The sequence below is a fragment of the Girardinichthys multiradiatus genome, chromosome 9 (assembly GCF_021462225.1).
Source record: "Girardinichthys multiradiatus isolate DD_20200921_A chromosome 9, DD_fGirMul_XY1, whole genome shotgun sequence".
Lineage (NCBI taxonomy): Eukaryota > Metazoa > Chordata > Actinopteri > Cyprinodontiformes > Goodeidae > Girardinichthys > Girardinichthys multiradiatus.
This window is the reverse complement of record NC_061802.1, coordinates 37106366-37119494: the sequence shown is the minus strand read 5'-3', so window position 1 is coordinate 37119494 and position 13129 is coordinate 37106366. Positions and strand designations below refer to the sequence as shown.

Below are 13129 nucleotides of genomic sequence, written 5' to 3'. Positions count from 1 at the left end.
AAAAAATGTTTTCTAAACTTAATCAGCCCAGTACTCATTCTACCCACAGAAAATGTTTGTTAGGTTACAATAAATTAATTTCTAGCAACAACAAACATGTAGACCCCAGCACAATAAAACCAGCACTGGAATCACCAGCCAACAAAACTAATGCTGAAATTTTTAAATTATCAACATGAAAAAAATATATATAATATTTGAAGATACTTGTTTCCATCTCAATCAATATAAACTGGGGTGTTTTCATACAATTTGGAAGAGCAGCACTGCAGACACCCAGAGTCTTCGCCCCTCCCCCCACTTTGATACTGTGATGATCACTGCGATTTAATATAATGAGTAGCTCCAGCTTCTACCAGCTGTTTTCTTGTCAACTAGCTTTACAGTAAAGCAACACGTTTTCATTTTTGCTTTTCCTAATGTTTACTATACTGCCTACTATGCATTTGTTCTGTACCAATTAAGACAATAAAACCACTGTTGGGCGATAATTGGTTGTATTTTTCTGGTAATTATTGGAAAGATCCCTATGCCTGCTGAAAACATTTCCACATTATTAAAAATGGCATTGAGTGTTCTTCTTAGTATTAGTAACTAAGTTTGAACTTCAAGTATAGTGACAACTCTACTGTTAGCTAGTTAAATGTTAAACAATACTAATGTAGACCATGTAATACTGAGGAAACTTAGAAAGCTCGCTGTCCTTAATATGCAGTAGGTGAAATTGATTTTAATAATGTATCAGACTGAGATTCTTTACCTGTATTTTCTTACTAATTGGGATCCTAATAAAATATGTTTTATAATCTTGATCAGGACATCATTATGTAGAACATTTGGACTGTTCACTATAACACAAATTGATGGCATTCTGAATAAATAAATATATATATTTAAATTGTTAATCTCACCGGTCAATGCTTGAGGTCATTTTGTAGCCTGTTCAGGGTTTTCAGGGTTGCAGAGTTGGAGTGTAGTCTTTTAATCGTGAGGTAGACATTTGTGAATGAACCTTTAAAGAAAGAGAGCAAATTAACCACTTACAGTGTTGCCATAAAGAATGAAAACCATTGCCGAATATAATGCAGTCAGGGCAGAGCAAAATCATATCCTCACCAAAAATAAAGCCAGTCCTGTGAGAGGAAAGTATGTCTGGATGAGTGAAGAGTCTCAGTGGGTGGGCTGTGGCAGTGGTTGATGTTGGACTTCAGTCTGGGAGGAGAGTCACTGAATGTTTCTACAATAAAGGAGCTGAAAGCTTGCAAAAGGACGTCAGTCAGATGAGTTTCTGGTCTCCTTTGGATGCAGGTGTTGTACATGGCAGCAACATCTGTTTCTATAAAAGAAAAAAAACAGGCATAAGATCAGATATAAGCTCCAAGCGTGCAACACCTGAGCTGGTAATGTTAACACTTTACCTTCATAGATACAGGGGTTGGACAATGAAACTGAAACACCTGGTTTTAGACCACAATAATTTATTAGTATGGTGTAGGGCCTCCTTTTGCGGCCAATACAGCGTCAATTCGTCTTGGGAATGACATATACAAGTCCTGCACAGTGGTCAGAGGGATTTTAAGCCATTCTTCTTGCAGGATAGTGGCCAGGTCACTATGTGATACTGGTGGAGGAAAACGTTTCCTGACTCGCTCCTCCAAAACACCCCAAAGTGGCTCAATAATATTTAGATCTGGTGACTGTGCAGGACATGGGAGATGTTCAACTTCACTTTCATGTTCATCAAACCAATCTTTCACCAGTCTTGCTGTGTGTATTGGTGCATTGTCATCCTGATACACGGCACCGCCTTCAGGATACAATGTTTGAACCATTGGATGCACATGGTCCTCAAGAATGGTTCGGTAGTCCTTGGCAGTGACGCGCCCATCTAGCACAAGTATTGGGCCAAGGGAATGCCATGATATGGCAGCCCAAACCATCACTGATCCACCCCCATGCTTCACTCTGGGCATGCAACAGTCTGGGTGGTACGCTTCTTTGGGGCTTCTCCACATCGTAACTCTCCCGGATGTAGGGAAAATAGTAAAGGTGGACTCATCAGAGAATAATACATGTTTCACTTTGTCCACAGCCCAAGATTTGCGCTCCTTCCACCATTGAAACCAACGTTTGGCATTGGCATGAGTGACCAAAGGTTTGGCTATAGCAGTCCAGCCATGTATATTGATCCTGTGGAGCTCTCGACGGACAGTTCTGGTGGAAACAGGAGAGTTGAGGTGCACATTTAATTCTGCCGTGATTTGGGCAGCCGTGGTTTTATGTTTTTTGGATACTATCCGGGTTAGCACCCGAACATCCCTTTCAGACAGCTTCCTCTTGCATCCACAGTTAATCCTGTTGGATGTGGTTCGTCCTTCTTGGTGGTATGCTGACATTACCCTGGATACCGTGGCTCTTGATACATCACAAAGACTTGCTGTTTTGGTCACAGATGCGCCAGCAAGATGTGCACCAACAATTTGTCCTCTTTTAAACTCTGGTATGTCACCCATAATGTTGTGTGCATTTCAATATTGAGCAAAACTGTACTCTTACTCTGCTAATTGAACCTTCACACTCTGCTCTTACTGGTGCAATGTGCAATCAATGAAGACTGGCTACCAGGCTGGTCCAATTTAGCCATGAAACCTCCCACACTAAAATGACAGGTGTTTCAGTTTCATTGTCCAACCCCTGTACATTACCATGGATGTTCAAATGTGATAATTGTAAAAAATACAGAATATGCACTTTATAAACAGTTTAAGAACTAAACGGTAGCCTGAAAGTATGCTGAATGAGACCGTGGTAAAATCTAGTGTAGTTATATTTAATTATAATAACACTCCTTGACTTGCTGGGTTTGAAACAATTGCAGTTTCAAAGAACTGCTACAGTGTAACGAACAAACACTGTAGGTGTAATAAATTATGTAAAATGACACTGGCTTACATGCCACTTCCCCAGATAGGTTAAAAAATATAAAGCTGTCATGGGAATGGAAAATAGTTACTATCAAAGTGAGTAAAATCTACACAATTAAGCAGAATATAGAAAAGAAAAATACATATATATGTATATATTCATAGATTTTTTGAGGCATAAAGTTGGGGTTAGTGTTTCCATTTGATATAAAATGGCACTCAAAGCCTATGCTGCGTTGACTAAGATTTGAGTGATCCAACAATAAAAAACATGCTAAAAAGTATATTTAATTAGGAAGTTTTGTGGCCTTTAATCACAGTTATTAGACAGGAAAGGAGCACCAATAGTCCAAAGATTGGGACTAGCTTCTGTATGTGGTGGTCCTGCTCAACTACTACAGCACATCACGTTTTAAACACACTAAAACAAATAGTCACAGTGATATTACTGGAATGTATAATTAATGAAATCTTTTTTAAAGTATTCTGCCAGGATTCTTGCTCAGCAGATCAAGACACACTAGCCCAGTTGAATAGGTCTGGTTTGTTTCATAACTGTGTGGTGAAAGCAAACCAAGACCAGCAGAATGTGCTAACCTCAATATGATTCCTCAATTGCACCAGGTCCAATGGACAATTAGGTGCAAAAACGACCTCTTGCTAACCCCTGGCCTCCTGCTAGTGCAAATTTCCCACACTGCAACCCAAGCTGTAAATTAACTGGCAACAAGTAAAAGTGGTTTATTTCATGAATCAAATTTGAAGCCATGATGCTTGTTTGTTTTGCCCGAGTGCGGCGGTCAACCAACGCGTGACTACTCTTGAGTGCCGGTCTGTGGGCGTTGCTCTTAGCAATCAGGCGCCTAGGACCGCTTCCCTCCTTCCACTGGGGAAGCACTCCAAGGGGCTGTTGCGGAGCTACGGTAATGGCAGCCTGCACAGGGGGCAGGAAGCTGGAGAAGTGGCTGGTTCGAGGATTGGGACCAGTAACGCATCAGCGATTTGCCCCAAGATTTTGCTGTGCAGTCAAGATCGGGCTCTGATGGAAAATACAATGATGAAGGATCCTGTTGTTACGGAGCTCCTTACGTGCTCCCCTCGATGGAGTAAAGTTGTTAAGAAGGGCAGGCCTCGACGGAAGCCAAAGATGATTGATTCAGGTTCAGGAATGCATGTTGCTACCACTGAACGCAGCAGGAGGCTTGGACCTGTATCGATCATTGGGACGGGACCTGTGATTACCATTAAAACTATAAAAACTCAAGTAGTGAGCGAGTTCAACACTAAATGTGCCTCAGATGTAGATGCAGAAACGGTTTCTTGGCATCTTAGAGAGAATCTAAACAGAAATGTGATCTGTCAGAAAATATGTGCCAACCCATGTGCAGCAGGTTTGGCTCTTTTAAGGTTACAATGAATGTAATGACAATAATGTAATAATGTAATGACAATGTATATTCTGTAATACAAAAACAAAACCAAAGAGCAAAGTGTACCAGAGTCAAATTCCTTGTTTGTATGTACAAACTTGGCAATAAAGCTGATTCTGATTAGTGAAATGTACAATGCCAATTCTGGCCAAAAGGGGCTCTGGTCCGGCGCTATTATGAACCACGCAACAAGCCTTGGACTGTCAAACATAGTGGATTCAGCAGGGGTGATAACTGCACCCTCTGGTGCCAACATAACACGAAGATGTCTCTTCAGGCGCCATCTTACAACTGTCGCGGATTGCATTTGGGACAGAGTGCAGGGGATAAAGCCCGACAGATTGTTGTGGACAGTCTGCTTGCAGAATATGACATTTTATGTTTGCAAGAGACATGGTTGTCCAACCAAGACCAAGGAGAACTCGATGATCTCAGTGCACGATTTCTGGGAGTGGGAGAATCAACAAGAGATTTCAGCATCAGCACAGCTATAGTTAAGAGGTAGAACACCAGGGAGGGTGCTGTGCTTTGGGACAAAAGAATAGACCCTGTGATAGAGCCCATTAGACTGGGTGTAGACTGGTGCATTGACAATATACACAGAATAACAATAGTTTTGTTATTCGTAATGTTAATACTCCCTTTGAATCCTGTGAAAATGAGGAGGAATAACTTAGCAGACTGCCGTTTATTAATGCATTTATCCAAGATAATAGTATTTACAGTATATATGCTGTGGGTCACTTTAATGCTGATCTGTCTGACAGTAATTCTCGGTTTGTTAACCACTTTATTCATTTTTGTGAAAATAATAATTTTATCATGTCAACCAAACTGCCCACTGACAGCTAAACATTGATAAGTGAAGCTTGGCATAGTACATCATGGCTGGACCATTGCATCTGTACAGCAGACGGACCTGAAGCATTGCAAAGCATGACTACAATGTATGGGGTAGCTGTGTCAGGCAATATACCTTTTGGGTGTAATGTAAATGTGGAACAACTTGCTGCAACCACTAGAAATAATAACACTTAAGAGTGTTTCCAGTGTAAAATTAGACTGGTCTGCATTTAGTAAAGACGACCTCTTGGCTTATTAAAATAACAGATATCCATCTGAACAACATTTATTTACCTAAAGAAACTATTTTGTGCATTGATGTCAAGTGTAAAGATGTTGAGCATAAACATGAACTTTACTCTATGTATGATAATATAGTGGCTGCTCTGTATGAAAGTGGTAAACCCCTTGCTAGGCATAATGAGCCTGAGAAAGCAAACGTCAGACCTGGCTGGAAAGAACATGTAACCATCTACCAGGATGAAGCTTGTGTAGCTTATAAATGTTGGCACATGGCTGGAAGACCCAAGCAAGGACCTGAATTTGACCACAAAAAATATGCGAATGCCAGATATAAGTACGATATTCGCTTTATATCTAAAAATGAGCAAATGATGAGAGCAGATTTTTTGACCTGGAAAATTCTGTGTGAAAATGTCACTGATTTTTGGAAAGAGGTGAAAGCTCTTAATAACTATAAACCATCTTTACCATCAATGGTTGAAGGAGTTTCAGGGGCATATAATATTGTTGCGTTATTGTGCATTGTTCAAAAGAAATAAAAATTGACCATATGATGACGATCCTGACACCGGCGACGCATCTATAAGTATATTGACAGATTGACAGTAAATTAAGCTATTCATAGCTTATCGGACAATAAAGCCTGTGGTTTGGATGGCATTACCACAGAACATTTAAAACATACTACTTTAAGGCTAGATCCTCTTTTAGTACTCCGTTTCTCTGGTTTTATGACTCATGACATACCAGACTCAATGCTGGGTATTTTGCTTGTCCCAGTTCTTAACGACAAGGTTGGAAAAGTGAGCTCTAAGGATAATTACAGGCCGATTGCAGCAGCCAGAATTTACCCTTTGGAGTTGGCAATGGTGTTAGACAAGGCGGGATCTTATCTGCAGTTTTATTTAATTTATATGTTGATGATTTGTTCATACAGCTGAGAACCTGTTATACTGCATGTATACTATGTGAAACATTGATAAACCATCTTATGCATGCAGATGACCTGGTAGTATTCAGTCCGAGTTGTGCTGGTTTACAGCAATTATTTAATATCTGTACTCAATACGGTGTGCAAAATTTAATACAGTACAATGCTGCTAAAAGTGCTATTTTAATATGTAGAACCAAGCAGGATAGCTAAATTTCCATTTTCTTTTCAGTTTCAGTAAAAGTATCTTTGTTTAAAGCTTATTGCACGCCGCTATATACTGCCCCCATGTGGGCATCCTGCAGGCAACGTAGCATGAAGAAGCTGCATGTTGCATACATGGATACAATGAGAATCCTTTGTGGGATGCCCAGAGGGGGAAGTGCCCGTCAGATGTTTGTAGCTGTGGGTGTTTCCACCTTTAAAGCACTTTTAAGAAAGTTAATGTTTACTTTTAGAGAATGACTGGATGATTCTGGTAACAGTATAATTTTAGCACTCACAGACCCGATAGTGAGTAGTTCTCGTTGCCCATCCAGTCTAAGAAAGCACTGGTTGAGGTGTCTGTGTATACACTGATTAAGTAATTTTGATTTTTACCTATTTTATAGATTGTTGTTTATATTCTTGTTCTGATTTTTTTTCTTTTATTCATTATTGTCTGTTGTTTTATGTAATATGGAACATGAGTCTGCAACAGAAATCAATCAAATGCAGGAGCATCTGAAACACAAGCACCCTACAGCCCTCTCTGTAATGCCAGCTTCTGAAGAGTAAGTTAGGTTTAAGTGAAAGATTAACTCCTTCATTTGGTTTCCCTAAAAAGTCAACTTAACTGAGATTAATTCTTCTTTTGGACGGAGTAGAGATAGCAAGAGGGAGGATGTGTGTATTTTAAAATGTACAGCATTGGTACGGCTGCTTGCGTTGAACCAGTGTAGCTACAATTAACTGCTTGCATTTTTTAAGTGACCCAAGCGTCAGGTTCAGTCACACAGCGATGATGAATTTCATTAAAAAAAAATAGTTGCAGCCCTAGTTGGGAATGGTAATAAAAAACTATCTATAAACTTACTTAGGTTCTCCTGACAAGCAAACACAGGTAGCTTTTCACTCTCGACTCCACAGTCTCAGAGTGAAAATGGCCGAGATTACTAGATAACAAGAGATTAGGAAAGAAAATCGCCACATGCAGGAAAACGAAATAAAAGCATTAGTGATACATATTGAAAATGAGTGATGAAAGGAAAATATTAAAAATGTTCACTGCTGAGTGAGTGTTGAGCAAGTGGGAGAGCAAGGCTTGTATAACCATGATATCATGTGTGATTCACTGACCTGCTGGCCCATTGACCTACTTTCCCCCTTCTCCTTTTCCTCCTCCGATCTAACTTAATTACAGCTCCACAGGCAAAACCTTCTACGTTTTAAGCAAAAAGCCCAGCATGCTGTCAACATGAAAACCTTAAAAGCGCAACACATTACCTGCCAAGTACCTTCACACATCCAGCATTGTGTGTTGTCATTAAACCACACAACATACAAAGACTTCCTGGTGCCTCGAAGCCTCACACAGAACAGACGGTCAAGTAAAGGGATGAAGACGTTCCGAAAAACTGAAATATTATACATCAGCCATCAAATGCTTCCAAATAAGCACAGAAAATGTAAAGAGTGTTCTTCACTCTGACAGACGACTGACTTATCTTTTCTGTTTTGTTTTTTACTGCTCAATGAGCAATGTGGGATGCTTCGAGTGTTTGCATGTATGTGGGTGTGTGCAAGCCAGCTCAGATTTAGGGCAGCAGAGCTCTGAGGATATGAGTCACTGTGAAGTAGATCTATGACGCCTCTCGTCACGCAACGCACCACACCCAGCACTGGGATGCCAGCGTAGCAACGGTGCCAACGGGCAACACCACAGCAACCAGCCTCGCTGCGCAGACTAAAAATAACCTGGATGAATTCCTCCACAGCTAACACTCCCTCTGTCATGTAGCGGAAAAATGAACAGACCACCGGGATCACCACTCTGTCATGAACTTGAGTCACTAAATATTAAATACTAAATACTGGGACACTGCAGTGGCAATGTTTTCTGCAAACACACGCTTCTATTCTGTCATAAAACGAATCGGTTTTTTTTATGACAGGAGCGTGCATGCAACCCCTGAGAAAGCTGTCTGTAAGTCATAGTAATGAAGAAGTTATTATAACTTTCACAGGTGACAAAGAGTACTAAAGCAGATCCTGCTGGAATCTTAACTGTTGTGCAATCTAAGGGTCCTTTTCCATTTTCACTTTTGCTGGCAAATGAATCATTTAGTCTTATTGAAAACACGACATTTATATAATTCTAATATGCATAAAAGATTCTGGAGTGCCAAAATGTCATAAATGTGTAAATCATTAAAATATTTGTTAAAGATAACTGTGTCAAAGATAAATACTGGAAATAAATGAATCCAATTTTGCATGGTTATATAAATAAATGGGAACATTTTTACAATTACTTTTGAAGTCATGTTAAAGTCACATATAGTTATTTCAGTATTTATTCAAAGACTTCATAGCTTTGTTGATGCAATGTCAAACTTAAGCAACTTAATCTGTCACTGTTTCTTGTCAAATATTTTCTAACATCTGGTGGGTTAAACCTTCAGATCAATTATCTTGACCATAGCAATTTTAGCCTTGCCAACTGACTTTGTGAGCGACTCTGATGGATACAATTTATGATTTAAAGTATTATTAAATAGCGAAATAAATCTGCTTTTGGAAAATCAAACACATTTATTTATGACATTTTATTTACCTATATTTGTAGTAAATTAGGCATTTGTTTCAAATTCAAGATCAATTTTGGTGCAGCTAAGTAATAATCTAAATATGTATTTGCTATTATGAATTGTGGTACACTTAGACCTTGATAAAAATGAACATTTTCACCACAGCTAAGTGAGAACTGTTTTTGTTTGGTAGCACAGCAACCCCTGTTTTCTCTCCATGATACCTGAGACCCGGGGATTTGTGAACTCTCAGTGAACCCAGGTATAACAAAACAAACCAAAACCCAGCACCTACAACATTAAACCCTACACGTGATGATAAACATCTTCCTCTAAGCAGATTTAGTTGGGAATATCCTGAAAAATGTGTTGTACTCATAACAACCAGCCATCAAAAGGCTGTCTGCCAAGGAGATCATGATTATTAAAAACACTTCATTTACACGGTGCTTTATCAATAAGGTCATGTGAGAAGCCGTTTCAAGGTCCACCTATCAGATCAAAGATAAAAATCCTTCTTCAAAGATAAATCTGACAAAGTTTTAATAATATAAGTTTTTGTGTAAGCTAATAAATCCACAACTTTACCAACTATCCACAATGCAGCTGAACTGATACACTAACCTCAGTGTTAACAGTGGGCAGCCAGCTGTGTTTCAACTTACTGCACACACTGCCGCAGGCCTAGAAATATAAGGGCAGGCTTTGTATCGTATTTTGACTCGGCAGCACTCAGACAAGAAGGGTTTAGAAGCCAGCAGCGATGACTGGCGAACGCCCCTCGACTGCTGTTGGCTGCAGGTCTCAGAGGAGCAGGACCTCTGCCAGGGGCCTTGTCCTGGTGCCAAGTGGGTCAGTGTGGTTCAGGAGGATGACAGGCTGTATGGGGGAATCAATAATCACTGTGGGTCTAGAACCCTATGAAACTATTGTCAAAATTAAAAGTTTTTTTTTAATCACCAAACCGAACCAGACAAAGACAGAACGATTCCAAACAGGGGAGTACTCATTAAGAAATTTCCTTAAGGGGGAGGTGAACTTGTTAGTCAGAATGTAATTGTTGGGTTTGACTCTTTTATACAGTTTTTGAATTCTTCTATTTAAAGTTGGTATGGTAACAGTCCAATTTGATTATTGCATTTTGCTCACTGAGAAAAAGGGAATCTCTTGGGAAGTACCATTTCCTTTTAAAACCATGATAAAGAGACTAACATGTTCTGCCTGATTGTGTCTTACTAGTGTTTTTTACGTACCTACGTAAATTCAGTCCCCCATAAGGTGTGTCATGAGTGCACTCATGTGATATGAAAAATTTGCTATTTTTTTCACAAAATTGTTTACAAATTTAGAACAAAGACTACAACTATTGTTGTAGCCTGAATGAACATGCCTCTATAGAAAATGTTTTTTTTTTTATATATATATATAATTATAACACATTTTGGGCTTCCTCTGATTTTATTTTAGACACACTGATACTAAAAATAGCTAAGTTTAAGTCTTCGTTACTCAAAAACCACTTCCATATCAAAGACTGTTGCTATACAGAGGGAGAACAAGTATTTGATACACTGTCGATTTTGCAGGTTTTTCCACTTGCAAAGCATGTAGAAGTCTTTAAGTTTTATCATATGCCCCTTTTCCACTGGCTCGATTTGGCCCGACTCGGCTCCACTCCACTCGGCTCGCTTTCTGTACCGGTACCTACTTTTTTTGGTACCTCCTTCTTAGCAGGGCTAAGCGAGGCCGAGTCGGTACTGTACGTGACGTGGACAAACGGCCATTCACTGATTGGCCGTAGGCGCGGCCACCCGTAAGAGTCGACCAGCGTAAAAAAAACAAAAACCCGCCATTTTCAAACGTGCATTCAAGCGAGAGAGAGAAACATATGATGGAGTCCGCACAGTTCTCCGGAAAAGTCACCCCTTGGAGCAACAACGAGCTTTTCTGGCGATCATAGGAGACTGCAGTATTCAGCGGCAGCTGGATGGGCCAACAAGGAATGAAAAGGTGTTTGCTGATGTAGCCGATCCAATGGCCAGCATGACACACGCTGCTTTAAAGCCGCGCCTCCAGGAGGTGTTCCCTTCAGCAGAGCGAAAGCGGGTCTATGGAAATGCAACACACAACGTGCAGAGCCGTGCGGAGCTGTTCCGGGCTGGCCAGTGGAAAAGGGGCAATAGGTATTTTTCAACTGTGAGTGAAGGGATCTAAAACAAAAATCCAGAAAATCACATTGTGTGATTTTTAAGTAAATAATTTGCAGTTACCAACTAATTTCTCAGTGCAAAACTAATATTTAGCCACAAAAGAATTGAGAGGACTGCTCTTAATAGCAGTTCCTTCTTGAACTTTTAAGTAGCAACAGCGGGACCTCCCACCCCCATGCATTTTGGAGACAGTAGGAACGCAATCCGATACGCAGGAAGACTCGCATAAATTCAGCGGCTTTTCAAATGATTGTGAACAAGAGCATCAATGACCTTTTTTCCATGATGACATATTTTTGACATTAAAATAGATTATTTCTAACATTGTGCATTTTATTTCTAATCAGAAACAAACTTCTTGGTTGAATGAAAATTATTTTAAATCTAAATCTGGATTTATAACTTTGAGCCTAACTCTTCATTAACTTACAACCTGGCGAAGGTAACCGTTGTTTACTATAATTTAAAAAGGCTGTTTCCTTTATCCTTTAGGATTAATCCTTCTCAGTTAAACAAGAAATACCCTACAAAACGAATGCAAATTGCACCATTTAATAAAAAATACTGCTGTCTAAACCAATCTACCCAATATGAGAGAAGCTAAGGTCCGACTGTGCTTGACACAATTAGGATGTACTATACTGGAGTGTACTATAAACATCTGAGGAATGAGTTCAAATGTCCACACACTATCCAGCCTTCTGAAAAGTCTGGTTTTCATTTTAAATTCATTGCTATCAAAGGCTATGCAGATTTTCTCTACTGCTTTATTACACACTGCTCAAAAAATAAAGGGAACACTTAAACAACTCAATATAACTCCAAGTAATTGTGAAATCAAACTGTCCACTTAGGAAGCAACACTGATTGACAATCAGTTTCACATGATGTTGTGCAAATGGAAAAGACAACACGGGGAAATCTTTGGTAATTAGCAAGACACACTCACTAAAGGAGTGGTTCTGCAGGTGGAGACCACAAACCACTTCTCAGTACCGATGCTTTCTGGCTGATGTTTTGGTCCCTTTTGAATGTCGTGGTGCTTTCACACTCGTGGTGGCATGAGACGGACTCTACAACCCACACAAGTGGCTCAGGTAGTGCAGCTCATCCAGGATGGCACATCAATGCAAACTGTGGCAAGAAGGTTTGCTGTGTCTGTCAGCATAGTGTCCAGAGCCTGGAGGCGCTACCAGGAGACAGGCCAGTAAATCAGGAGATGTGGAGGAGGCCATACAACAACCCAGCAGCAGGACCGCTACCTCCGCCTTTGTGCAAGGAGGAACAGGAGGAGCACTACCAGAGCCCTGCAAAATGACCTCCAGCAGGCCACAAATGTGCATGTGTCTGCACAAACGGTTAGAAACTGACTCCATGAGGATGGTATGAGGGCCCGACGTCCACAAATGGGGGTTGTGCTCACAGCCCAACACCGTGCAGGACGCTTGGCATTTGCCAGAGAACACCAGGATTGGTATATTGACCACTGGCGCCCTGTGCTCTTCACAGATGAAAGCAGGTTCACACTGAGCACATGTGATAGACATGACAGAGTCTGGAGACACCATGGAGAGTGATCTGCTGCCTGCAACATCCTTCAGCATGACCGGTTTGGCAGTGGGTTAGTAATGGTGTGGGGTGGCATTTCTTTGGAGGGGCGCACGGCCCTCCATGTGCTCACCAGAAGTAGCCTGACTGCCATTAGGTACCGAGATGAGATCCTCAGACCCCTTGTGAGACCTTATGGTGGTGCGGTTGG

General features: G+C 40.5%; 1 protein-coding gene across 4 annotated transcripts in view; it reads right to left on the bottom strand.

The window, feature by feature from the left end:
- clocka (clock circadian regulator a) overlaps nucleotides 1-13129 on the bottom strand; it is a 37239-nt gene that overhangs the window by 16054 nt on the left and 8056 nt on the right. For 3 of the 4 annotated variants that reach the window (XM_047375187.1, XM_047375189.1, XM_047375190.1), the window contains exons 2-3: nucleotides 1117-1336; nucleotides 912-1012 (exon numbers count right to left, since the gene is read on the bottom strand). In XM_047375187.1, the coding sequence (XP_047231143.1) occupies nucleotides 912-931 (20 nt within the window). In that variant the 5' untranslated portion in view covers nucleotides 932-1012; nucleotides 1117-1336. Of the gene's footprint in view, nucleotides 1-911; nucleotides 1013-1116; nucleotides 1337-7856; nucleotides 8083-13129 lie in introns of those variants that run through there. The other variant, XM_047375188.1, reaches the window with a different exon arrangement.